Here is a 27,746-nt window from a genome sequence, read left to right on the forward strand (position 1 = left end):
TCAAGTGTTCATATTGTGGGGAAATAATGGAAGAGGATCCTGATGTGTTACAAAAGCAGACTCTCGATTGATGTTGGCCAAGTTCAATGATCAAATGGAACCTTTATACATGTTACTTAATGAAGGCGAAGACATTAAGATACCTGCCGATCTCCTTGAACCTGATCCTATTGAAGTCAATGGCTCTACAATAAAAGTTACAACTAGTGAAGGATTCGAAGGTATGGATAAATGGAAGACTAAAGACAAATCACAATTTGATAGTGTAATGATTAAAGAAACAAGCATAAAGATAGAAAAGGATGGCGAAGCAGTCGTTGTTAGGTTAGGTCAAGAAGGAGCAACTTCCATGGTTAGCCGAAGTCAGTGTATATCCATCAATGCCCGATGTTACAGTCACCAAGAATAATTCAAATAAATCAAAGAAACTTCAACTCAACCCAAAGATGAAAATGGTTACAACAAAGAAGTATCTGTGCGTTTTTTTACATTCCTGCACCCATATTAGATCTTTTAGTGTAACACAGTCAAGCTTTAGATCCATTTTCATTTTCCTCTCCATCGGCTGGGAGTACTTTTATTTTTCTAGAATCTGAATAGCGTAAACTAACGATGAAATCATTTTAGAGGATACAGCATCAAATAAAACTTACTTGTACCATCAGTTATGAGTATGTAATGTCTATGCGCTGAATAAAGAGCATAAAGCTGTAAAAGTACATGAAAATTGTGAGTATTTTGATTAAGTAATACCATTATCAGTGGTAATGTTATTTCAACAAAACTATGAGCTAGATCAAGTGTGATATCAATAACGGCTGCAATCATCCAAGGAATAAAATAGCAAGATTTACAATACAAAATCATAACAGATTAATTGACCAATATTAAAATAAAGATTTATGAATTCGTACAGTAAGTTAACATTTGTCAATCAAAAAAAGATTGAACAAGTAGCTAAAAGGAAAATAAAACTTTCAATGATCATTGCAAACATCAATAAGAATTATTAATTAACCAGACATTATCCATTTTTACAATTCCATCGTAATTGATTAAAAAAAGATTCAGATCTTTAAAATTTGATAAGTTTCATATTTTCATAATTCATTTCATTATAAGAGCCGAACGTCTAGTTAAAAAAAATCTAGTCTTAATCTCGAGTTGAACACAATTGAGTCAAAATGTCCCATCATTTTTGAATATCTAATTCTAGTGGATTTAGAGTGATTAAGACTAATATTTTGGTCCACTGCTTTAACCGTAGTAAGTTTAGCTGTTTTGAACCAAACTGTATGATTAGTTTAAACAATTGAAGATTGATTAAGCCTTGACTGGTTGTTTAATTTAATTTGTGCTTTATTTATAGATATTGATTTAACTACGTATTGATTCAACTTATAAATATTGAAAAAAAGACTCAAGTCAATAAGTTGAATTATATAAATGTAAATGTTTCCAATTGGTTGCACGAAACTGACTGTCATTATCATAATTGTTATGATCTTTTAAGACCTTAAACAATTTAATGTGTCTAAACTAAGTCTATTATACTATCAAATGGTTTGCTTCATTTTCATCATAAATCTTAAAGCTATTTATGGAAGTTAATTGTAATCATTTAATCTTTTGGAGAAAGTTCTATTGAAATCTCCAATAGATCAATAAAAAAGTAAAAATTTTCACCTCTTCTAACAAGTAAGCCTGATTGATTGGGCTGATGATTTCAAGTATCGATTATGTAAGTTTAAACGCGATTAATGATCACAAGTACTATGTAAATGATTAAATAAGATTTAAACTTTGATAAAACTGAACATAGTAATGTTTGTTTATTGATTTTCATTTCAGGTGAGGATAAATAGTTTTAGTTTATGAAAAAAAAGTGATAAGTTTTTTAAATGTCAGCTAGAAAGTTGCTGAAATGTACAAAGCTTTCCGTTTGATGAAAAAAACATATCAAGTGGAGTTATTAGTAAGACATTTTAGGGTGAGATATTGTTTTCCGTATCGTTTAAGTTGTTTTGATTTCAATTTATGTGGACTGTACAAAACGATGAATGATTTTGTGTTTGTATGTGACAACGATTTAAGTCGAAAAAAACAATGCTGAAAGATCCATGAAGATTTTCATTGTTGATTTGCTATTTCAGATGGCTTGTGACAAATTGAACTCCATATGTTGTTAATTGACTTATTGTCAGAGAACATGTTATTTTTACGATTCTTTCGGTGTTTCTTAACTGTATCAACAAGTTTATCAAATTTTTCACGCAATTCCTTTTCCAATCGCCAAGGATTCACCTCAAACCGGCAATTCTTAATAAAATGGTCAACAGCCTCAAATTTAGCAGTACTGTGTTTTCGTCTTAATTCGTAAACTGAACCAATATCTCCGTTTTCGGTCATCAGATCATTCATGCGCTCTTCATAGACTTGCACAGCTTCTTGAATAACATCTTCGTTGTACATACTTTCCTGGTATCGGTTTAAGTTGTTCTCGATTTAAACTTGGTTAAGATGAAACTAATAGTCAAAAGATGAAGTAAAAACAATCACATTAATAAAGAGAAACACAGAAGACTCTGAAGAGATATGAGTCGAGACCTGTAACTTACCAATAAGAAAATCAAAAAATTGAATTTGACTTGTTCGGTTTTTAAAATAAAAGTGTCTCCTTTTCACTAGTCAAAATATCCAGTTAAACTTGAATAAGATAACTGTCAATTGATGATGAAAATGGTGATGAAGATGAGGATGACGATGAGTAAAACAGAAACGATATAAGATGTAAGATGGGTGAGCCGCCAATTGAACCACAAGAGTAAAGTTAAGTCTGAAACTCGATGACTTGAAATGTGAAAAGTTGGAACACGTTCCTTCCTTAAATACCAAAAAGGCCAGACTGAGTCTGAAAGGTATTGTCCAGCCTCCAAAGAGAGAAGAGAGAGCAAAAAGAAGATACAAAAGATGAAAATAGACAGAGAAAAGGGGATTTACCAAAACAAAAAACCATATGAGCAAGACTAGGAAAAGAAGAGGGGAGAATTAATGATAGACAGAGATTTAGAAAGATAAAAAGTAAGGGAAAAAAAGAAAGATCGATTAGATACTGGATGGATCGATATTGTTAGATCCGATGTAGAGGTTCTATTATTAACCTATCTGTATTGATGATAATATTTCCGGTTACTAGTTGAGCATCCTCAGAATTTTTTTTATATCTCTTTTCGTATATTAACATACTTGTTCCCGGTGTCTGAAAATTTGGTACATTTGCTCTGTTTACACCTACGTTTCTCATCGATTTCCACTTTGCCAAACCTTCAACCCAGTTTATAAGCTAAATTTCTTTACCTCTTTGCGCCTTAACTTACTTTTATATCATGTACTCAGTAAACTTTCACTGTTGATCCATCGATTTTTCGTCTACCCTTTCTGTTGGTCTATTAACCTGTTAAAAATGGCTTCCTAAATAACTGTAATTTTCATATTTCATTACTTTTCATTTAATGGTTGTTGCACCTTAAAAGTAAGTAAATAGTGTCAATGTTTTCCATGGTTTTTTGCCGTTATACTCTTAACTTTCAACAACAAAAAAGGATAGATAAAGCCAATCTATTCAAATAGCAAACTTTCGCTTAATATTTGCCATCATTACATTCTATTCTATTCTTTCTTAGATGCATGGTAATTGGTATAAGTGAAGCTTATCAAATCGGAAGACTGATTCATCACATTTTTTACATCACAAGCCTCAACAAAGGTATAAATTACTTGAGCGCGTCGTAAATCGAGCCTAAGCTAAAGATGATACATCAACTTATCTGATTGGTTTCAATTGCGTAAAGTAATCATTAGCTAGATGAATCCACTCATAATCACCTTAACATCTTATTAATTTCTCTTGTTTTCTCTTTCTTTTGCAGCCTTTTCACTCTTATCACTCACGAGATTCCGATATAATTGAGAGTTGATTGTCAGCCTGATATCAAATGGTTTGGCTGATAGCAAAATAACTATGCACAAAATGCTTTGATTCCAGCAATCTTAATGCTTCTCGGTAGGAGAGATGTGTATGCGTGGCTAAGATTATTATCGATTAAGCACACATCAAGCTTGATTAAAAGACGAAAGCAAAGCCTAAATTATTCAAACAAAACCTTATTCTAGCAAACAAAGGATCCATCTGTGAGAGGAAGTTCAGAATTTTAACGATAGGAACTTTTAGTTAAACATTAACATGGATAAATGTAAAGCAAGGCAAATAGACAAACAAATAATTTACATGCATATAAATGATTGACAATGGTTTGTTGACTTTACCTCTCAATTCATATTTAATTGGCAAACAATTGGCATCGTGGTCTTTTCAACATTAATACCAACCAAGACAACATCAAGAAAAGCAACTAAATACACAAAAGGTCATCTCAATATTGGTATTATAATTAATAAATTACTCATACCAATCTTTGCCTACTAAATCTCTGCTCTTAATCTTTAAGCGTGTAAAACAAATGTACTCAATATCTGCATTAACTAGTCAACTGTATACACGATTACAATGAAAGTGAAAACCATTAATTGTCATCACCCTGAAATAATCAGCAATAATAACACTTAATCTTCCCAACCACACCAGGAGTTTTAATAACGAAGGATCGCACTAGGAAGCCTGATTAGGATTAACTTGAATTTACTTCAACTCAGACAATTGATACAATTTACACCATCACCACACCTTCAATGGTTAATTATTCAATGATGCAACGAAATATAATCAAGCTTAATTAGGATTAAGCTGTTATTGCCTACAATTTGATGAGCAAGACAAGCAATAAAAAACAATTTAATAGGGTTTGTAAAAAAAACAACATTGTTTCTTGAAAGAGCAACCATTAACATTCAAATTTAACAGGACTAACCTTAATGATTGCTAAGGTGCACAAAATTAATGATGAAAAATTAAATTCTTTTAATAGAGAGTTAAATTTAAATCAAGTCTAAAATTGTGCTATTAACCTTAACATTGAATTAACCTTAATTTAAACTTGAAACCGCTAACGGGTTGTATGAACTTCACCCTTGGATAGTTGATTGGTGTCATTGTCAGTCCGAGACAGATGATGAAATACTGACCAGACGTGAAACAAAACCCCAAGATTAGACCCTTGAAACAAAATAACGTGAATCAGATACTAAGGTTGCTGAATAATCTCTTGGTTTATACCTAGAATAATCTGGTAATCTCTTCAACCCAATCTTATGTTTATTTAAAAGCTTAACTGTTTAGCATAATTTTGGGTTAAATTTCATCACAAATATTAGAGACAAACAAACAAGATTAGTTACATTCATTCGTATGAAACAGATTAACATTCCAGAAAATAGCCTTTGGCTAATAAGCCAATAATCCTTTTGAAAAAAAGCTAAAATTCAGTGCAACTGTGTGTCTATTGAAGTTTTGTTGTATTCAAGTGAATCGATTAGTTTATTGAATTACAATCCAAACAAATTAACTTCAAGTATCAATCTGATACTTTGAAATCATTAATAACTATTGAAAAATTGCTAATTACATTTTACTTCTGGAATCAGCTTCAGACGTTTATTGATGCTAATTGAATTAATAGTTGTTTTATTGTCTTACAAATTAGAAATAATTATTTTCCTTTCTCCTATTTCCTTACCAGTAAATTTGGCAGCAACCATGAAAGCGACAGAAAGGCGACATAACCATGCCTAATGGTTCAAAATAACATGAATTGTGAACTTGAACTTGATTCAGAAGCTGATTGGAATGTTGTCGACAATGTGACAATGGGTTAAAGAAAGGATGATTTATATGGTGTTTACACATTTGGTAGAGTAAAGAGTTAACTATTAGGGAATTTTGTTCAATTGGCAAATATCAAATGATGTTTTTGATACTCATGATCATGATGATAACCATCATGACGACTCAGGCCTTGGCTGCGATCCAGAAAAAATTTAAGTGTAAGAAAAAGAGAAAGGGAAAAGTGTTGATTGTGACAGGAAAATGGTTACAATCAAGAGTTACTTTACTGGTTATTTTATATACAAATGTGTATTAGTCAAATGTTCAATATGTAACCATATCAATATCTTGAAATATCGGTTAATTGGTTCAACATTTAAATCAATTGCATCTCTAATTAATTACTGTTTAATCTTACAATCGTTTTCTGAAAACTGATTCTACTCATGAGAATAATAGTGATTGCAAGAAAATTACGGAATCAGACGCAATCATCAGATTATTATCATGATTTTATCAGCTAGTCAAGCCTAATTTATAAGTCAACTTCTCATACTTAGGTTTGCTTTGGATGGTTAAAGTTAAATAGCAAATAGTAATTGTTAATTAACTCAAAATTAGACAATATTTCAACCTTGATATTAACAATTTAATCAAATGACATGATTTAATTTCCTTCCTTAAAGTTAAATGCACAAATAGGTAGGAATTGGCCGGAAATTTTGTCACTTTTCAGTGAAGATGAAGATGTTGTTCATTCTGATTCTTGATGTTCATTGTAGCTATTGAAGAGATTATGATTATCAAAATCACTTGCAATCATCATGTGATGACACTTAGATTTATTGCTAACTATTGTTAATATAACAAAATAACAAGAATTGGATGATGAATAGCGAAATAATTCAACACTGGAAATGCGCGATTCTCTTGATTTCTTGTGAAACAAAGATTGTTACAATTAAATCAATTCAAGGTTAATAAAGATGGAAGCTATTAAACCTGAAAATGAATCACAATTAAAGTATACTGAAACTACAGGCAATCAAAAGGCTTTCAACTGCATCCATTGATTGACAAAGGTAAACCAAAAAAGCTAAACCCAATGTCTTATGACTTGTAACGGGTGATTGCTATTGATCATTTGATTACAATTATTTAAAGAATCAATTGTATTTGAGTGTTCAACAGCGCAGTTAAAATGGCTTCATAATTTATCATAATTTGATCAACTAAATTGGTTGAGTTGATGACCTCGTAAGATAATCATATAAGATGATTATCAATTCAATAATATTCATTGGGAAATCAATGGAAAGCTTTTTGATGGCGCTGATTGTGCTTTTTTTGTTACAGACAAATTAGCGGATAATGAACTACAAAAAGGGTTATTAATCGATCTATAAACATTACATTGATCAAATTGTAGACAGTCAATAGTAAATCCGCATCAACAAATATTTACTCTTCAATTGAACCTTTTCCAGTCTCTGATTAACACAACCAGCAATCATTTAAATCCTGAACCAGAAAAGGCAAAACATTTAAATACAATTTTACAAAAAAAGTCAAATTGTTGAATATTTTACAGATGTAATTGTCATTGTAAACTTGAAAATCATATGATTCCAAGAAACGTTAATTGTTATGTAGGCACCAAAAATGTAATCACACATTGTTGAGCTAATGTTTAAAATTAAACCGTTTGAATGAAAGCCAAGTCAACTATCCTTCAAAGTGTGATTTAAGGTAATGAAAGCTTTAAAATCAGATGATTACATTTTTTACATAACAATTGAAAGTTTTTCCATGATTTCTGTTCAGAAAACATCATCTAAAAACGATTTTCCTGTTGAATGGATCACCTTAATCTCCTAAGAACATGAATCTTTCAATTTAACTGTTAAAATTTTTTAGAGATACAAAAATGTTCATTCAATAATCTAAATGTTATGTTACTGACTTATTCTGAGCTTTTAACAAATAATTCCTATTGATTTGAGTAAAGCTGACCCACTGATCTCACTTTATTGGCTAAATTCTTGACTATTTTGGTTTAAACAATTAAAAATTTACATTAAAATGGCTCTAAAATACTTGACCCAAGGTGGCACCAACACGAAATTTTATCAGGTTCACCTTTTTGGGTTATTTTTAATTTTTAGTTATAATCAACAATTTTTGATTGTGTTTAAATTACTTTTGAATACTCATTGAACCTAAAAATTTAATTTAATAATAATTAATAATTATTTTTTCGAAAATTGGTGCTAAAAACATCCAAAGTATGGCGCCTAAATGGATTCTGTGCCATCTTTTGGATCTCATTTGAGATCCAAATCCATTCATTGTCACAAACAATGAAATTAATTTCGGACAGACCGTTGAGCGATACTCTGTCAAGTTAACTGTTTAGGTCAGCTCCTTTTACCGAGTAAAGCTCGTTCGAAGATCGATATCCCTTTATTCATATAATAAGGTGAAATTGAATTCAAGTTAATGGTAACCTACTGTAAATGTTTAGTGTTGTTGTTTTTGAAGCTGCACAATATGTCAATAACAACCTATTTAAATCAAAATATGTCAAAATAACGAATTAATCAAGTTAATAGATGATAAGACAGGATAAATCCAAACAGCAAAACAATAGTTTCACTTTCAGTTTACACTAATCTATTTACTCCCCATACTAGATGTTAATCAAATATTATTTTTAGCTTATTTTCAACTTATTGACTGTCAACAATAATTATCTTCAACAATCCAGATTAATCAAAGAGTTAGATGTGTAATAAAATTAATCACAGATTGATCAGTAGCAGAACAGTAAAAGGTAAATCTTTAAATCAAACATCATTTTCAACAATAAAGGTTTCACAAGATTCACTCAATTGCTTTTCTGAATAAAGTGTGAATCAGTCATAAATTAGCTTTAATGTAATTCAAACAGAGAACACATTTCTTTATCAATTTCAGACGATACTTTAATTTCTCAACTTTCCATTGATTGAATTACATTGAAATTAGCCGAGTGAGTAGGCATCAAATGAATATCAAAATTGAAAACAATGAAACTAAACATAATCAAAATGAATCATTAGCATTTCATAGTTTCATCAACTGTTAGAAACGTTTCCGCAACGGTAAAGTCTTTGGCTATAAATAGAGTAAAAAAGCAAAATTAAGGTTATTAACAATGAAAGATGATTTACAATTTAAATAATGAGAAACCGTGAAAACGTGAAAACAAATACTAATCAAAGGCAAAAGGTTAAAGTGAAATGTTGAACATTTTTTGGGTAAAAGTTGGTTTAGGTTTGCGCATTGACGGAGTCGATAAACCTTGGAATGAAATTTGTGATGAAAATGATGTTAAATATATAAAATAAACAGAGGAAGACAGAGGAAGACAGAAAGGGTAAAGAAGAGTTGGCGAAAGAAGGAAGAGAGGAAGAAGTGATGAAGTATTCCTATTGTATCATAAATGATGTCTACCTTGAATGTTTCTTTACTTTGTTCATGACCATGGAAGAAAAGAGTTGAGCATGAGCTTGATGCTTCCATTGCCATAGAATCGTGTTTCAGGGTTAAAGTGACCCTGAAATGAATGGAAAGAATAAAAGTCAAGGTCAATTATCTGATATTTCCAATGAAACTGGTTCATAGGAAGCGTTTTCAGGGACAACATTATGGTTCACAAGGTTCATAGAAGTTCAATTTGCTTCTCATTTATCCTTCACAATTCTTTCATGTAACACACAAGGCAAGTGAAGGTAGAAGCAAATCTCAATATATACCAAGTGCGTATGTACAGTGCAACTTTGAACATACAACTAATCGATAGTCACTAACACACCAAGGTTATCATCTTCTTTCTTTAACTCTTTCTCTCTTCTAATCAAAATCATTTCATTTATTTCACACAGAAATAAATAATAACTCAATACACTTTCAAGGTAGTCTCAACAGTCTTGCTTTATAAATATTAAAACGTAATACAATCGAGTCCCTGAAATTGTCCATTCACTGGTTTCCATCTCATATCGATTGAAATAATCTTGCAATTTAGCTCAAAAAATTAAATAACAATCCATTTCAATGTGTATTTTTCATTTTCTAAATTCCTAAAGTCAGCCAAAAACTACACTTTGAGTAGGAGGCGATCCAAAAATTAATCAACAGTTAATTTGATAGGAAATTAATATTTTCAAATTTTGTGTCTGAAACATTAGACAATTTCAGGTAATCGACTGTATGGATCCATCTTTAACTTTGTAAAGGTAAAAACGTAATTAGTATTGTTTTTTGCCATAAATTGTCATTAGTAGCTTGATCCTTGAAACTTTGGGAATCCTGATCTTTAAGGAGCAGTTCATTTCCATTGATTTGTGATAAAAATAGCTTTCCAAATCAGTATTAAATGTCTGGTAATCATCAATTGGACATTTGTCACTAACAACAGCTCAAATCGGATTGTTTTACCGGATCTTTGATTGATTTCAATTCAGTAAGTTTCACTTTATCGATATTTCGGAGGGACTCCATCTCTTGGAATAATTAACAATTTCCTCTTGCAGATAATTTTTTCTCTCTCTTTCTGATCTTTCTCCTAAATTAAAATGAAAGGTAAAAAAATATTAATATAATAAAATATAACAGTAAGAGGTAAGTATTTATTCAAAGAGATGGTTACCTCCAAAAATATCAATAAAGCTTGAACTTACTGAAGTAGTAGTAGTTTATTTCATGGTTCCATTAAGCTAGATCTTTGTATGAATCTGGAAATTTTAAGAAAATAAAAAAGTTGATAATTGAATTAGATTCATGAAATTTTCAAATATTCACCTTTTCCACGTGAAGCACTCATTCTGATTAAACAGATTAGTTAGATGAATATCTAATAATCATTAAATCTGTAAGAAATCGAAAGTTGGCGGAATAAGTTGGCTTAATGTAATCTTCACGTGACAACAGCTGATTTTATCATCAATTCTGGCTGATAGATTAAGTAATTGATAATTAATCAATACTTTGCTCAAAAATGGACCAAATTCACTAGAATTATGTAAATCTTGCATGTGAATAAGCAAGAAAATCTTCCTGTGTTGTAAACTCTGCATAACCCAGTCATTGAATCATTACAAGACTGTCATAGAAATGTTGGAATATACGATTATCATAGAAACTTGTCATTTCAAATATCTCAATATCTTATTCCTGATAATTCTCAGTCTCTTTTGAGAGGTCAAAATATCTTAATCATTTAAGTAACCATAATAGTTCTTCAAGGTGACTCTCATATTTGTTTCAAGTGGTTCAGGTAGGGCCTTGAGATTTAATTGTGATACTCTTCAGTTTATGCAGCCAGTAGTTTACATTTAATCCATTCTCAGTCCATTCTTTATTGATTGAGAAAATTGTTCCTTCATTGTCTCAATAAACATTGAAATAAAAATGTAGTTCATGAGATGTATCAGATAAACTACCACATTGTAGCGAACGGTTTTAACCGGGTTCAGATTGCTGATTTGATTTTAATCAATGATTTTAACTTTGGAAATCCGAATAGTTTTTGATGATCAGCTCTATTGTCGAATTTCATTGGTCAAATTGATAACATAGTGAATGGGAAAAATCAAACACTATCGAACAGTGACAAATCATCTAACCTTAGGTTAAACATTTTGGCTTTGCTTTGGAAGTGATTGTTAAAGATGAATTATTGGGCGCGTGAAGTTGATCACGTAACCTTATCATTTACTCAATGATAGTGAATGATCTGAGTTTTTGATTGTTTCACCAAAAATCAAGTCATCATAAAAGTTATGCGAATAATTAATCACTTGGTATCTACACAGAATCCATTGTACACTATTCAATGTTAACTTGATGTTATTTCCTGGTGTAAAGACACTCAACTAACATGAAGTATTGAAAAATTTCAGATAAATCACTAAATCGTTTCGTTTCAATGATGGAATCAAAAAATTCACCGTATTTGTTTAATGACACTATCACTAAATAACATGTTTTAAATGATGGACGTGTTAAAAGTTTAGATGAACTACACTGAAAAAATCTGGTAATTCCTATTGTTTCACTTATTACTTTGGGAGCTTGAGTAACTAACATTAGTAAATCCAGACATAAAGTTGATCGTTCCCACAGACTTTGACCACTTTTCAATCAGTCTTTAATCGTTATTTTTCAATTGATATTTTCGAATCGATTAAAATTGCTATCCGTCGATAAAGACCATCCTCTTGTGCTAGGGAAAAGTCGTGAAAATAAGAGAGATAAAAGAAAGTTAAATATTTAAACATTTATCGAGGCCTCGTTATTTATCTAATCACCTCTTTGTGTTTATCACCATCTAACAAACTAATGTAGCGGTATCACTATGATTATGATAGGGTTGATTGTAACCGTAGCACCAAAGTTGATGATTAACCACAAAAAAAAACAATCAAAACAATTGTATTGATGAAATTCTTGTATAAGACAAAAGCTTTACCACAAGTCTCGTTATTTGCTTTAATACCGGTGCATCAAAAATAATAAAAACATACATAGTTTTTACTAAAATGAATCTCCAGGACCAAACCAATAATTGATCAATTAATTTGATTGAGTGAGTAATTACTGGTTAACTGTTGAGTTACCACCTCCATGTTTTTTATTTGTGCTGTTTATCCAATTTCAACTTCCAACTTATCTAATTTCAATCTGGCTAGCTTCAGACTTTCCAAGTTGTAAGCCAATCGAAGCAACAATTTGCCAGTTATTTTACACAGTTTTAATCCAGGGACATTGTTGATAAAGAGTTGAACATGAATAAGAGTGTAAATGTGACCAACGTGTTTTAACCAGTACATTAACTCTTTCAATTTGGATATGTTGGATCAACTGTAGTCAAACAACAGAAGGGGAATAATTAGTGTTTACACCTCTTTGAGATCATCTGATTTAATCTTTGCCCCAAACAGCAAAACACAGACAGAAACCTGATTTTGTCAATTTCATCGGACAAGGCGGAAGCGAATAAATTACGATGACTCTTATTGGCGCTCGTTTAGCCTCGCTTTTTGCACTCTTTGGAGTTACCATGTTGGCTGGCCTTGGACCAGTTCTAGTGTTCAGATTATGGCAACGGAAAAGGGAGCGGTTCTTATCTTTTGACAGTGAACCTTTTGGAAATGAAACCAACTATAGAGTGAGTCATCAATCAAATAGAAGTGCCAAAACCCTTCAGTTGTTATTAGTATTTGGTGGAGGTGTACTTCTGTCCACTTGCTTTGTTCACATGATTCCTGAAATACAGGAGAATTATGAAAGTTACATGAAAAATAAAGATTCTTCTGGATCACGATCTGCAACTTTGATGTCCATTGAAAATGACTTTAGCGATAACAATCTCTCTCAATTTATTGAAGACTCCTATGAGGATGAAAAAATCAATGACCAGAAAAGCGAAGAGTCTCACAAAATTCCTTGGGTTGAGATTTGCATTTGTGCTGGACTTTTTTTAACTTATTTCATCGAGGAATTCATCTTATTTCTGATTGGAAATTCATCTAACCATAACCATAACCATCACCACCATCATCACCACCATGAAAATCAAAGATATCCCAACTCGAAGGAAATAGCCGATTGTTTACCAAAAAGGGAAGATTTAGACTATGGAACCATGATACGTCCCATTTTATCACGAAACAGCAATTATTCCAGTGAATCAAGACGATCTTCAATAAAGAGTGGATATGATAATGTTGCTGTAGATGCGAGAGACGACGAGCTAAGTTCAATTCGGAAAAACAGCGACTATCAAGGAGCATCAACTAACGGTCTTTGGGTGCGTTTCCTTCGAGGCTTAATTATTGTAGCTGCCTTTCTTGCTCATTCAATTTTTGATGGTATAGCTATCGGCTTACAGACAACAGCTCATTCAATCTGGACTTTGTTCTTTGCCATTTGTTTACACAAGCTTGTGGTAGTATTTGCCATTGGATTTGAGTTATTTGAAAAAACTGGTAGCCTTTTTTTGACCACAATTCATATAACCATCTTTTCCTCCATGTCACCTCTTGGTATTGCACTGACAATCTTTACGGAACAGAGTCTAGCCGAAGATGGTAGTTTAACCCTTATCCTGTTGAACGCAGTTGCCACTGGAGCCATTTTGTACATTGTTTTCCTTGAGATATTACAATCTGATAGATGTCCTGAGCTCAATGGCTTCACACAACTGACAGCTTTAGTTAGCGGATTCGTTTTAATGACCTTTATGACCATCGTATTCGATGACGGCGATTAATTAGACGGCTACAAATTAAAGTTAAAGTAAAAAAGCAAAAATTCAGAAGAGTGAACCTCCATTTTCAATACATATTTTTTCAAGCCTCCATTCTTGTACATAAAGGGAGAGGTCAATCACAATTAAAATATTTTGTCTACTTGTTTAATTTTGATAAATCTTACCTTAATTTTGGTGTCAAGCCTCTCTAAATAGTCCAAAAAGTGTTTCACTGATACAGAAAAAACAATCATAATTTGAAAAAAAACGTTACACTTTGAAAGCTACAGATGGAAAATGAGTCAAACACTTTTCAAAGTTGTCATTTTTTGTCCTTCCTTGTAACCTTTGATTCTACTTTGCAAATGAACGCTGAGTAACAATTTGTCTTCATTTTTTTCCAATGTGCTTGAGCCTAGTTGAGTTAGAATATAATTGATCGTTTTCATATAGTTAAACAATTGAAGTTGAATAATCTTTAAATGAAAAAAGCTGATTGCCGGTAAATAAGTTGAAAAGTTTAATCTCAATTTCAAGACTGCTGCAAGTTGAAGGCCTAAAGGTTAACTTCATTGATTGATTTGAAAAGATCTCATTATTTTGATTGAAACAGTTTTTATCTGTTGTTACTGACTACAATAGTTTTTTCCAACAAAAAGCTGACAACTGTTTAATCGAGTAATTAAATTGATTAAATTTTGTCAACTATCCTTCCAATCATAAAATAAATTAAGACAAATGACTACTGAGCTATTGGACTCAACCTAGCTGGTATTTTATGGTTAATGAACCCTACATTAACCAAATCGCCTTTCATTTGTATTGATCGATATGAACCTTTTATTACATATTCTGGTCAAATCTGGTAATTTTACCAAATCGAGGAATTGATTTACAAATAAATAGAATGAATGAAAAAGTATCAAAACTTGAATCGCAACTCTTTTTCAGTGAAGGCTGAAAAGATACCAGATTAACAATGAGTCAGGTTGACAATTGCGATAAATATCAAACAAAAGTAAAAAATGAATGATCAAGCCATAGAATCACATTGGCCAATGTAAAATAATTAGGTCACCAATATTTATAACAATACCTGTTCTGTGTGCTAAAAATGACAACAGAAGAAAAATTATCAACTGAATTGATTGAGTTATCTAGAAAAATGCATTTTTTCAATCCACAATCAAATTACCAAGATTACGTCCAAACAATAAATGAATCGAAAGCCGAGCCCCTTTAAAGCGCTTTTGAACTCAACTTCAGACAAAATTCACTGGTTTACCAAGCCACATGAACGGATGGCGATCATCCGAACTTGATTGGACGCGAACCACAAGAAGTGCGACTACTCAGCGAAGCTCTTCCAATGTATAGCTTTTGCCTGATGCACTTTGTTAAGTTAATTTTGGAAGCTGTTTGATTAATCAAATTTACCAACAATAAACATCGACAACAAGCAGTTTAGTCAATTATAAAAAATTGCTTCCCAGATTTATTTATGTATCTCTAGACAAATAAAAAGCAAAACTTGGAATGCTCATCAGCAAGTAAAAGCAAAGGTAAAAGATGAATTTAAATAAAAATTAACAGCAATCAGCAAGGTAACACTTGTTTTTATGGACTAGTTGGATGGGATCGAAAGCTTGGGCTTATTCAAAGTCATTTACATAACAACTGGCCAACTCAGTGTCTATGTACAACTGGTTTTCAATGTTGCCAAATGAAACAAAAACTAAAGATTTGCATTAAAACTTTCATTTGCTACATAAATTGCGAATTGAAAACTTGCCTATTTGGGTTCATCTTTTAATCAAACAAAATGATTGTTTCAAGCCTTTATCTTGTCACCTTTTTAACTCTCATAAACTATGCTACCTGTGATCAGCTTGAATCACCCGATAATCGGATTCATCTTATAACAGAAAACATTGATTGGGCCTTTTTCCAAGATTTGGACATAATTCACCAAGCCATTAGACTGCGTCATGGAGTACCTCAAATTTATGCAAATGAAACTGTAAGTACGCAATCATTTGAGCTTTTATTTGTCAACCAGCAGTCATAAACGATCTTCTGGACTCGACCATTATTTGTTGAGCCTGAATTGTTGCAAAATGAAGAGGTTAAATCTCTGTAAAGGGTGTTGCATGAAGAACTTCAATTATCTTATTTGATTAGAGATGAAAATCTTAATATTATCTTAATATTTACCATTGATTGAACATTTTCAGTTTATTAATTATTATTGAGATAAGATAATTGTGAGTTATTTGAAATAACTTATTCACTTCATTCGTTTGGGGTGAAGATGAACCTGAAGACGAAGCCTTTACCAGAATCATGAAGCTATAACCTGTAAGCAAACAACTTGACAATAAACTGATTTTAAAAGCATCGGCTGGTTATCAGCTTATCTATTTGTCAAGTTTCAAAACCTCGGAGTGTTGAATAATTAATTCATTCATTTTTTCATTCATATTTCATCTCATCTCTTTGTTTCATCCTTGGTTCAGCTGGTTAATGCAGCTCGTCAGCGAGCTATTGTCCGAGCTTGGTATGAAAATGATCCTCAGCCCGAGGAACACGATTATGATGTAAGTGAAAATGTTTATTATCAAAGCGATCCTGATGAGGCAGTTTCAGCAACCAAGATAATGGCTAATTGGTATACTTCAGAGGAGCGATTATACAATTATGATAACCCAACGGTTACCGATCAAGTTAAACACTTTCTCCCCATTGTATCAGAATCTACTTTAACCTATGGCTGTGGCCAGGTACGGTCAACTGGCCTCACTGGTGCTGGTATTTACACTGTTTGTCTTTATTCGCCTGCCTATCAACCAGGCAATGAAACGGTCAACATTAACAAACCTCTTTTTAGCTTTAAAAATGACCAATTTGACTTTTCAATGGTCGATGATTTAGAGGTTGGTTTGATTGAACGACTGAAAGGCTCAAGGAAGCTGTAAACTGGATACAATTTTCAAAACGTGAAAGATTTTCGGCAAACTTTGTTTTCCTTTTTCTCATAGTTTTACAAATTGTATAACCACAAAATTCATGACCAATAAATAAATTACGATTAAAATTTTACAATTGAAAACGACGCAATAAATACATTGAACAGCAAAGCTGAAAAGCATAAAAGACTCTAATACATTCATGGAGTTATAATCTTGAAATTCATTTCTTGTTTTTGAATCACATGTAATTGATGTTTGTTTTGTCACTTTTTACGTTTAATGGAAATAATAAATTAGGCTACAGTCAGTAAAAAAATAACGATGCAAAGAAAAAAATTTACTGTTAGATCCAAATTAAAACCATGAAATGGGCAAGTTGGCGATCAAAAGTTCGGAGACTCGTTGGTTGCTTTCGTTAGTAACTAACCATTACCAAAGTTTCAGTGTGTTTAGACAGGAAATAGTCCAAATGGTCAAAAGTTTTGTCCTCAACTATGTGATCACAGATGTTGGGAACTAACAAGGTTATAAACAATAGAAAGTAAGAGGAAGAAAAAAATGGAATGAATTTGTCAATCATTAGATAATAATTGAATGATGAAGACTAAATTGATATTCAATATCAAAGTCAAGTTGAACTGATAACTACAGTTCGGGTTGATGTTAATCAGCAAGAAAGATGGTGAATCACACCTTGACTATGATTATTATTCAAAAAAGGGAATTTTCTAAATCAAGATTTCTCTAAAAAAGTATTAAAATATTTTACCTGATGTAAGGAGTGATTTAAGAAGGTTAATATCTGCTGGATCAGCTGAATGGTCACCAATAGAGTGAAGTTGAATTATATTTGGTTAGATTCTTTGCCCTTCCAAAGTCAAATTTGGTAAAATTTTTATTCTTCATCAACTGGAAAAGGTGCAAAATGTCCCAGCAAGAAGTGCCAGAAGTAATATATGACATGAGAACGGAAATTTTTCGATTTTTGCTTTACATTTTTACAATTTTACAATAATATCAAAGGCCTTCACTTTCAGCAATTTTCCTCATCTCAAATTTTAAAGATGAACTCAATGCATTGTCAATATTATCATACATTTCATCATCCATTGACGAATGACCAGAACCCGAATAGATATCATAAACTTTGTTATTCATAGCAATATTAGTATCAGGTTGATAAGATGTTTTTGGTTTCATTAGATGACGAACAACAAATGCCATTGGTAAAAGTATCATACATGCAACAGCCATAATCCCAACAATCGTATGTGCATCTAAAGTATGAAGAAAAATAAAGTAAATCAGTAAACTGTAATCAATCGCCAACAAGACTCAACTTACTTTGTTTCATAAGGAAAAATAAAGCATTAGCTGTTGCGTACGGAAGCGCTTGATTTGAAGTTGAATTGGGTTTGGTATCGACTGGAATTGTAATTGGCGAAGGAGTGACCGTAATGGGATCTGGAGTATCCTCGGTGGTTACAGTTGTTTGATGGGTGGTAGTTAATTGTACCGTAGTTGTTTCGATATCATTTGCACATTTTCCAGAAGTAAATTTAATATCATCAATCGCTATATCGCCAGATGAATTGGCCCTTGCAGATGCTATCAACAAAATTTTAAATTCATAACCTGATCTGATTGTCTTTTCATAATTCATCCATTTGATTGTACCATCATCAACTATGTCATCTATTTTTGAAGATGAATCCTTTTGTACATCAACAGCTTTGATTGTGATTTTGGCTTCATTGGGATGGCCAGAAGTGAAGACATAATTGAATGTTAAACAGACTGGAGGAGTTTGGGTTAACCTTATACTTTCTAATGTTGCCAAATTTCCATGGACTAACTCGTTCATTCGGACAAACAAAAACCAACCTCTGTCGGCAAAATCTAACTGGTCAGCCAATGAGTTGTCCGTTGATGGAGTCACTCCAATGTTTCGTCTCCATTTAGCTTGATTTTTGTTTTGCCAACCACATGAATCAAAATCAAAACCACAGTTTCCTGGATAACCACAAGGTTCATTGTACAAAGTAATATCATCGAGATAAACTGAATCAAAAGATCCCAGTGGTTTAGCTTCAATTGAAATTTGATAATCCTTTTCAATCCCTACAGAAGATGCATAGTAACTCCAAACATTGGCCATCTCATGAGAGGGAACAATTTCAGAGGAAACAATTTTATCTCCTTTAATTGAATCAATCTTCAGCTCAGAAGAGACATTAAGTGTATGAGAATACCAAAAAGATAGACATTTAGAAGATTCGACTTCACCGAAACCATTCAATGTCAATTTCGCTCCTTTATTGCCGGTGTTTCGTAAAAAATAGCTTCTTGTTTGTCCATCAGCCGATTCTACGATTTGTTTTTGTACAGTTGTCCAGCCCTGGTTCATCCAATCACAAGTACCAGTTGAGAAGTCACAAGAAGCTTGATGGAAAGCACATGATTCGGTTGAAAGTTTGAAGTTATCCAGAGAAATGACATTATCTCCTGCATTTGAACCCATTTCAACCTTAAAGGTTAACCGAAATTCGTTGACATTTTTAATTGTTACTTTTGCCTGATTCCATCCATAATTGGGTTGACTGTTGGTCATGAACAAGCTTCTCATTATACCACCCGGACTTTCAATGACTAGACTGAGCGATGTTTCAGCAAATGCTAATAAACGATAGTCGAATGAGAAACAGAATACATTGGTAGCATATTGCCAGGGTGAAGTTAAAGTTCGGATTAAATTTACTTGATGGTCATGATAAATGTCAAGATTGATGAAAGATGGATGCTCTTGATTACTGTATTTACCAAAACCAAATTTAGTTCCCTCATCAATGAAACTAGTGTTAGTTATCAGCTTCCAAGAGAGATCCTTGGAGCCTGCATCAGTCCAGCCACAAGTGTTTGTATCAAAATCACAGTTAAATGCATCAAAATTGACTTTACTGGGGTCACAATATAAAAGGTTGAAGTTACTTAAACCAGTGGACAAAAAGAATCGATCAGAAGGCCGAGAGTCCAGAACAAATTGAATATAATGATTATACTCGAGTGAACTCAATTCCAATTGACCATCAGCCCACTCAGGAGAATCTGGTCCCTTATGCAATAACTCTTCAACCGTTTTGGATACCAAAGAATTTTCTTGTCTTATTCTAACACTAAGCTTTGTTTGATCTGAAAGATGATATTTAAATTTGAACAAACAAATTGAACTTGTCTTTCCTAACAATGGTGATCTAATTGCAGCTGAACCACCTGATGGTGAACTTTTAGCAATCAAAAATCTGTCAGGGTTTGAGGTTTGATTCGGGAATCCTTCTTGTTCAGCTATTGAACGATTAATTGGTAACCAAAGATTTAATCCTTCGTTTACCCAACCACACAAATCATCATTGAAATCACAAGAGCCACAATTCATCTCATCAGCTCCATCAGAACAGTCATTTACATAATTACAAGTTTTCTCAATAGCAATGCACTTTTCATCCGCTTCGCAGTAAAATTCATCTCCTTTGCAATTGCTATCGGGTTTAGGTGTAGTTTCAGGTTGAGGAATAGGTGAAGGTTTACTTTTACTTTTACCATAACAGGCAGAGTCAAATGAAATATCATCAACAGCTATCAAAGATGATTCTTTATTTAACCCAAAAACACCTTCCATTGAAATCCTAAAAGGCGGTTTAATAACAGCAGAATCCAAAGCGATAATTACACGCTTAAAACCAAAATCTGATGAATCATAAACTGTTTTAAGAAGAACCTTTTCATGAGAATTGCTTGCATAGACATTGATTTGAGTTGAATTGGGTGATTTCGATGATAGGTAATAGTAGAAACTAATTGTGCATTCTTCTGTTTTAATCAGCTCTGGTCCCATAAGAGAATTTCTAATTTTGTTATTTTGTTGGTTATTTTTTTCATATAAAAATGCATATGAGCCACTGGGTAGCCTTCTTGTATGGTCAAGGGTTGGTCTGGTGGAAATGGTTCCTACTCCTGAAGTGACGATCCATTCATATTTGAAACTAGATTCATTGACAGCATTAAACCAAGGAAATAATTCATTGTGTTCAAAGGAAAAGACTTGATTATCACAGTTCTCTTCGTCTTCACCCTTTTCACAGTCGAGGGTAGCATCACATACTCGATTTGAAGCGATTTTCTGGCCATTTGAACATGAAAACAAATCTGGACCTTTGTTGTTACTTTCGTATCCACAATCAACAAATCTAAGATAATCAATTGAAAGTTGTTGATACTCGAAAACTCTGAAAGTAGTTATTCCTGTAAATAAAACTTGGAAGGGAGTCTGGATTCGACCCAATTCGATGGACACAATGTTCCAGTCTGTCTTTTCATTAATCAAATTACTTTTCCAAATTTGAATTTCTCTTGAATTCATTAAAAGAGAAACATCCAAATAGTCAGATTGATGTTTAGAGTAGGCAAAGGTTAGTTTGCATGAAGATGAAGTACGTTGAATCAATGGACTAGCAAGAGAACCTCTGATGTCGACTCCGATAGAGCTTTTATCTAAGGCTATGTAAGAGGTCTTGATACCCCAAGAAGCTTGCCCCGAACTCGTGAAATAACAAGCGTCGCCATTGAATTCACAACTTCCACAATTTTGTTCGTCTTCTCCTCTTTTGCAATCCTTAACGTAATCGCAGCGACTTGTTACAGGCAACTTAGTTCCATCAGAACACTCAAAAACTTCTATTGCGTCTGGACATGAACCTCTAGAGACACGAACATCATCGACAGCAGATTTACCTTTAGATGAAGAGATGATATAAACCTTAGCCATTCGAGTTTGGCTCTTTCTCAGCGGAATAGTAAGCTCAGAATATTTCCATGTTCTCACGTCTTCGCTTTGTAAATTTTTGAAGATATAAGCTTTGTTTTCGCGTTGCTCTATCAACACTTCAATACTACCAGGGGACTCAGCGACATAGGCAAGTTGAAGACAAATAGTTTCACTTCCATCAAGATAAATCACAGGAGAAGCTAAAATTGCCTTTTCATTACTGATTAAAGTATATCCATAACTGCCATCATGACCGTGATCCATCCATGATGGGCCATATGTGTGATCTTTTCTTGGATATCCGAGCGACTTGGCTGACGAAGCTGGATTGATTTGCCAAAGAGTTGTTACTTTATATGATATTCCCAGTCCATCAACAGGTATAGTTGTCCCTATGGGCAGATTGTCCCAATTACAAGTAGAATCAAAGTCACACAAAAAAGATCCAATACATTCTCCTAATGAAACTGTTAAATCATCAACAGCAAGTAAACCAGTTTGACCCGAGGAATAGGTTCCACCAAAAACAATGTCACTCTCTTTTGTGACACCATCAATCTGGAAGATGACTTTAGTCCAAGTTGAATCAAATTTATTATCATATGTTACCAAAGGATTGGATAAATCTTTAATATTATCTCTCTCAGTCTTCCAAATATCTAAATGGCAATCACCTCGGATGTAATATGAAAATGAAATGCAATAACTATCTTCTTTGACCAGGTTGGCCAAAAAGAAATATGAAGTTGAGTCAATATGAGGAACAGGATACAAATCGAGAGCCAAGGCTTTTCCATTCAAAGTAGCTGTCGATTTATCAACTATGGGTGTCGATAGCTGCGAACCTGGTTCAATCCTCCAATTGTAATACGGTGATGCTACAACATCAATACCACAATCAGTTCCATCATCAAACGTACAAGTTTTATCAAGGACTTGATTTTGGGAACAAGGACCATTAAAGACTGTCATTTCATCCAATGCAATATCACCCATTTTAACCTCACCAATTATTTTAAGTTGAAATTTTTCCTTCATGGTAAAAGTTGCTTCAAGTAATTTCCAATTTCTCTGTTTATCACAAAACTCATTGAGAATAGGAACTGATTGATCCATTCCTGATGTTGACGCGATAAAAAGACGACCATAATCTGAGTTACACCAATACCAAATCGATATACAATAGAAGCCACTTTCATAATAAGGTGAATGTAAAATTCCTGTCAACAAAGTTCCTGTGTTTGTCAATGCTAGATATGTACCATTTCTTTCACCAAAAGGATCAGCAGTCGGAAGTCCAGTTTCATGAGAATTATAATTTTTAACATTCCAATAATAATGTCTTGACCAATTGGACAAATCACTGAAAGAATCTTTTTTGTAAATTTTAGGCGATGGATGTCCGTCTGAATGCTGCTGGCCACATTGTCCTTCAACTAATTTGATGTCATCAAAAGCAGCAAATAATCGAGATTCTGTTGTTAAACTAAACTCAATTTGATAAAGTTCAATAGTTGATAACATAAATTCAGCAGAAATCCATTTAGCAAAGGTGACTTGAGGCTCATATTTCAAAAGGTTGTATCCTGAAGACGACTGTACATTTATTTCAAAGAAATAGTTGGCAAACGAATCGATTGGTTCCATGAAATAAAGGAAAGATAAGCAGGCCAAATCAGTGCTAGGAACTGCAGGAGTAGAAAATGAATAAGTGATAGATTGATTTGAAGTTGGAATGTCTGTGTAAATGAAAAAATCATTTGGATCGTTATCTTTGAAAGAATCCATGGTGTAATTCAAGGATTCTGCATTAGAAAGACGTCCAAAGCCGATAAGAAGTGGTCCTGATGTGATGCTTAAAGCACAGTTTGTACCATCAAAGGAGCAATCAATTAGATTTTTACACGATTCCGGATTAATCTGAATATCATCGATAGCAACGGAAGTATTGTTTCCCTTTGAATGTTTATGAGCAGAAATGAATATGTTGAAGTCACCATCTTCAAGTAAACTTATCCTAACTGGTTGCCAATTCAAGTTGGGTTTGATTGAAGCAGATGTCCAAATGTATTTTGTAGATTGATTATTGACCAGATTTATCTCGACCAAGTCTGAATCCTTATTTGGCTTGAAAAAGTTGAAGCTCATACACCTGGCTTCATCTGAATTCAATACAATCTTGGTGGTGAATAAACTTTTACTGTCAATAGCACCATCATTTGGAGTCCTCAAAAATTTACCAGATTCAGATTGGGTTGAAGTATCTTTAGATATGAAGCTTCCTTCTGAAGATTTTCCATCAGATATTAACCAAGCATAATTGCTTGAGTAATCAGGTTCAATCAGCCAAAAGCACACAGAAATGTCTTCAAAGTTACATAAATTTGAATAATCACAGGATCCTGGATTAACCTTAATCGGTCCTAGAGCAATGTTGCTTGATGTAGCTACAAAAGCAAGCCTGACTTGAGTCTTTCTCTTCGATGTGAAATGATACCTTCCAATAGACCAATCGTCATCTTGTGGTCCTTTCCTGTTCCAAACGTCATTATCTACTTCAACCCATTGATTACCAGATCCATTATCATCGATCAGCCTAAGTGTTAGTTGACCAACATCAGGTCCAAACATGTAATAATTGAACGATAAACAAAATGGTTTAACATCTTGATCCAAGATTGGAGATAAAATCTGGTAACCATTTAGGTTAGGCCCATCATCAACATAAACATAGCCACCTAAAGTAAATAACAATCTATTAGTCGACAAATATGGAGATTAATTGTTAAAATGATTAACCTTCAGACGTAGGCCGAACAGGTCTTCCAAAGGTAACGTTGGTATAATCACCGAGCTTCCATTTTTCATCTTGATTCAGCCAATTACACCATCCATCCAAGTTAGTAAACTGACACTCTAACTGTTGGATATCAGTTGATTTTGAACCTGAATTGATAAATACACCAGAGATTGGTTAATGTTTGCATATCGGATTTAAATTAATTTCATACGATATTGACAGTCGCAATAGAACACAAATTAATCTTAAATCAGAATTACTAAACACAAAGTCAATAGTCACAATAAAACTGGAATAAAAGTCGTCATTTAATGATGAAACAAAAGCTTGAAAGTAATGTAACACATTGCCCTTGGTGAGATAATATTGACAAATAAAACTGTAAAATAAATGAGAAATTATTTTGAAAATTGAATAATTAATCAAATTATCTGACTAAATATTAGTCCAATAAGATAAATGAGGCATCAAAAACAAATAAATTGATTAAAATTAGGGCTGCTTCTCCTCTATATCCTTGTAAACAACTGTGATTTCATTAATTATTGAAAAATTTGCCGATAAAATCTCGTTTTATGAGTTTTCACCAATTTTTCTGTTACGCACAAAACAGATTTCTATGAAATACTTTGTCACATAGCAAAAAGCAAATGATGAACATTGCTAAACAAATTCAAGCTAACCTAATCTGAACTGAGATTAAAGTTACTTAAGCAAAGACTGTCGATCAGAGAAACTTTTAATTGTACAAATGGGCTCAATTTTAAGCCACTGCAATCAAAAAAGGGTTAAATATCAACTCAAAATTTGCTTAAAGAAACGCTTTTTTCCTCCCAAATGAATATTATCGAAGTGACAAAAGCTAAAGATTTTAATTTTAATTCTTATCCTAACGATGATTTTTCATCAAAAATGTAGGCCTTTTTGATATGGATGGATCTTATTCAGGAAAAATTACGATCAGTCATTTTTGCGTCAAAATAGAGGTTAAGTGAAAAGGGTCCAACATTTTTTTTCAAATTATTAGCATGCTTTGACTACAAGGTGGACAAATTGGATGAATTTCCTTAGCAATTCGGGCTCCAAACAGGGTTCTAACAGGAAAAAAACAAAATCCATATTCTAAAGCATCTTGTAGTTTGATGTCGTTATTGAATAAATTTGGTTGATTAACCAATGATCATAAAAAATCGACTAAAAATTTCTTTCAACAATATCAATATGTATAAATTAATTATTAAATTAAATTGTACTTACATTTGATGATGAAAAATGTGAGTATAAAAATTTTGAGTAAATTGTGAATCTTCATTTGAACCAAAATTCAATTTTAAATTGGGAAGAGAACTTGATTAGAAATGAATAATTGAATATAAAAAACACTGTCAGTTAAAAAAGAAGCAATTGATTGATATAATATACTGGTGAAGCTTTTAAATTAAATCATTGATCAACAGATTGAAAGGCGTAAACAATTTAAAATGCAAATGTGATCGCAATGAACTTCGTTTTATCAGTCGAAACAGGAGTAAACATAAATAGCAACTAAAGACCGCTTGTGTGTTTGATTGTCAAATTGATTGAGGAACATTATTTTGATTACAGATCATTGATTCTCGATAAACAAACAATTCATTTTTCAAATTTTTTCATTCCATTTCTCACTGTTTATGTCTTTGGTATGAAACTTTATTAATTGTGAAAAATAAAGATTCAATTGATGTAGGTTTATTGGCTGTCAATATATGATCTAGTCTAACGAGTCCTAAGGAAGAGATGCAAAAACTTTTCTTTCGAGTCAAGAGTTGGGACTTTTTGAGTTCGAAGATGCATAAATACCGAACCGATTTCCACTATTTAAAATTTATCTACAGTTTAGACTTCGATCGCCTTTTGTACAAGTGTAAGACCAGATTTTGCAGTAGCCTCATTCCTCTGATGTAACTCAGAAAGGTCAGTCAGAAAATGCACTTATTTCGAGAAATCAAATTTTATGTACAACAGATCACTTCGATTTGCGAATAAACCCGACACAGCCTGGTTCAAAAATCGAGCACTTTGCTCAATTAATCAACAGTTCTCTCTATTTTGGCCATTGGTCATGAAACTTTGAGCCTCAATATCTTGAGAATGGTTATTAGATTCTATCGTGAGTTATATTGAAATATCAGGTTCGACATGGACCTCGATTTTCTGGAAAACTGTTGATCGGATTATTTTTTTAATAGGCCTAATCGACTCATTTGTACAAATTCAAAGTCGCAACTCTTAACTCGAAAGAAAATCTTTGTGCATTTAGTTAACTGATTATAAAGCTCTAATCTGATTTTCAAGTGCGATTTAATTGAATTCTTGGTTAAACATTAAGTTTTGATGGTTTAAGTTGGTACGCAATTTAGTAAAGTGTGAAAATTGGATAATTTGATGATTCAATTTTTTTCGCACCAAATTATTGTTGAGGTTTTATTAAAACTATGCTATTGGTTCACTGAGCAAATCGTGATCAATGATGATGCTATAATTAGGTTAAGGAAGTCGCATTTTCATTAATTTGAATGATCTCGCTGGTTATTTATTACATCAATTAATTTAGTTTTGGGTTATTTTTAAAGTGTCTGACCTCATAATAATACTATGGAAAAGGGCGTTATAAGGTATGATTAATAAACAATTTGAATATTGTTTACCAATAGAGACACCAATTTGAGCAGAAATTATTCATTATCAGATATGAATTTAACTTGATTGAGTCAAACTGATTTGATCTCGCGGTGCGTGATAAAGCAGGTAGCAATAAGTATGGGTTGCTTTTAATTGTCAATTCGGAGGATGTCAAAATGAATTTGGAAAATTGCTCATAAAATCACTTTGTAAATACAGTGAAGTACCAGTAATTGCGACTAAATTTATATAAGACCCCTTACATAGGTTGTTTACATTCAATTATTTGAATAAATGTGATTATAATCATCAAGTTTCGGCGATTTTTAATATAAACTTTAAAAATTAGAAACTCTTTCAAGTGTTCACCTCAGTATCTGGCCAAAAGAAGATCTTAAACGAAGCTAATTAGATTT

At 32.7% G+C, this 27,746-nt stretch overlaps 3 protein-coding genes and 3 long non-coding RNA genes across 6 annotated transcripts; 3 read left to right on the top strand and 3 right to left on the bottom strand.

Annotated features, from left to right (window-relative positions):
- Window positions 1-1,802: 1,802 nt before the first annotated feature.
- On the bottom strand, window positions 1,803-2,847 carry LOC107369106 (uncharacterized). The gene is made up of 2 exons (XR_001570257.3): window positions 2,619-2,847; window positions 1,803-2,526 (listed from the first exon to the last, which is right to left on the bottom strand). It is a non-coding gene; the product is annotated as an uncharacterized LOC107369106 (long non-coding RNA).
- A 270-nt stretch (window positions 2,848-3,117) lies between these two features.
- Window positions 3,118-5,000, top strand: LOC107369113 (uncharacterized). The gene is made up of 3 exons (XR_001570258.3): window positions 3,118-3,532; window positions 3,684-3,766; window positions 3,930-5,000. It is a non-coding gene; the product is annotated as an uncharacterized LOC107369113 (long non-coding RNA).
- Window positions 5,001-8,693: 3,693 nt separating this feature from the next.
- On the bottom strand, window positions 8,694-12,050 carry LOC112539007 (uncharacterized). Its single transcript, XR_016198609.1, has 4 exons — window positions 10,628-12,050; window positions 10,507-10,560; window positions 9,278-10,391; window positions 8,694-8,938 (listed from the first exon to the last, which is right to left on the bottom strand). It is a non-coding gene; the product is annotated as an uncharacterized LOC112539007 (long non-coding RNA).
- A 179-nt stretch (window positions 12,051-12,229) lies between these two features.
- On the top strand, window positions 12,230-14,247 carry LOC107368980 (zinc transporter ZIP3-like). The gene has a single exon (XM_015936896.2). The coding sequence runs from the start codon at window positions 12,834-12,836 to the stop codon at window positions 14,097-14,099; it is 1,266 nt and encodes a 421-aa protein (XP_015792382.2). The 5' UTR covers window positions 12,230-12,833; the 3' UTR covers window positions 14,100-14,247.
- Window positions 14,248-15,848: 1,601 nt separating this feature from the next.
- On the top strand, window positions 15,849-17,167 carry LOC107364930 (uncharacterized). The gene is made up of 2 exons (XM_015932384.3): window positions 15,849-16,098; window positions 16,595-17,167. The coding sequence occupies exons 1-2, from the start codon at window positions 15,901-15,903 to the stop codon at window positions 17,051-17,053; spliced, it is 657 nt and encodes a 218-aa protein (XP_015787870.2). The 5' UTR covers window positions 15,849-15,900; the 3' UTR covers window positions 17,054-17,167.
- Window positions 17,168-17,295: 128 nt separating this feature from the next.
- Window positions 17,296-26,082, bottom strand: LOC107364903 (MAM and LDL-receptor class A domain-containing protein 1). The gene is made up of 5 exons (XM_015932352.3): window positions 25,927-26,082; window positions 24,669-24,815; window positions 18,392-24,607; window positions 17,817-18,324; window positions 17,296-17,563 (listed from the first exon to the last, which is right to left on the bottom strand). Exons 1-4 carry the CDS (start codon window positions 25,979-25,981, stop codon window positions 18,065-18,067), a joined length of 6,678 nt encoding a protein of 2,225 aa, XP_015787838.3. The 5' UTR covers window positions 25,982-26,082; the 3' UTR covers window positions 17,296-17,563; window positions 17,817-18,064.
- Between the last annotated feature and the right edge of the window lie 1,664 nt (window positions 26,083-27,746).

This window comes from Tetranychus urticae, chromosome 2, assembly GCF_039701765.1.
Source record: "Tetranychus urticae isolate SD_2017Ah chromosome 2, NJAU_TeUrti_SD_1.0, whole genome shotgun sequence".
Lineage (NCBI taxonomy): Eukaryota > Metazoa > Arthropoda > Arachnida > Trombidiformes > Tetranychidae > Tetranychus > Tetranychus urticae.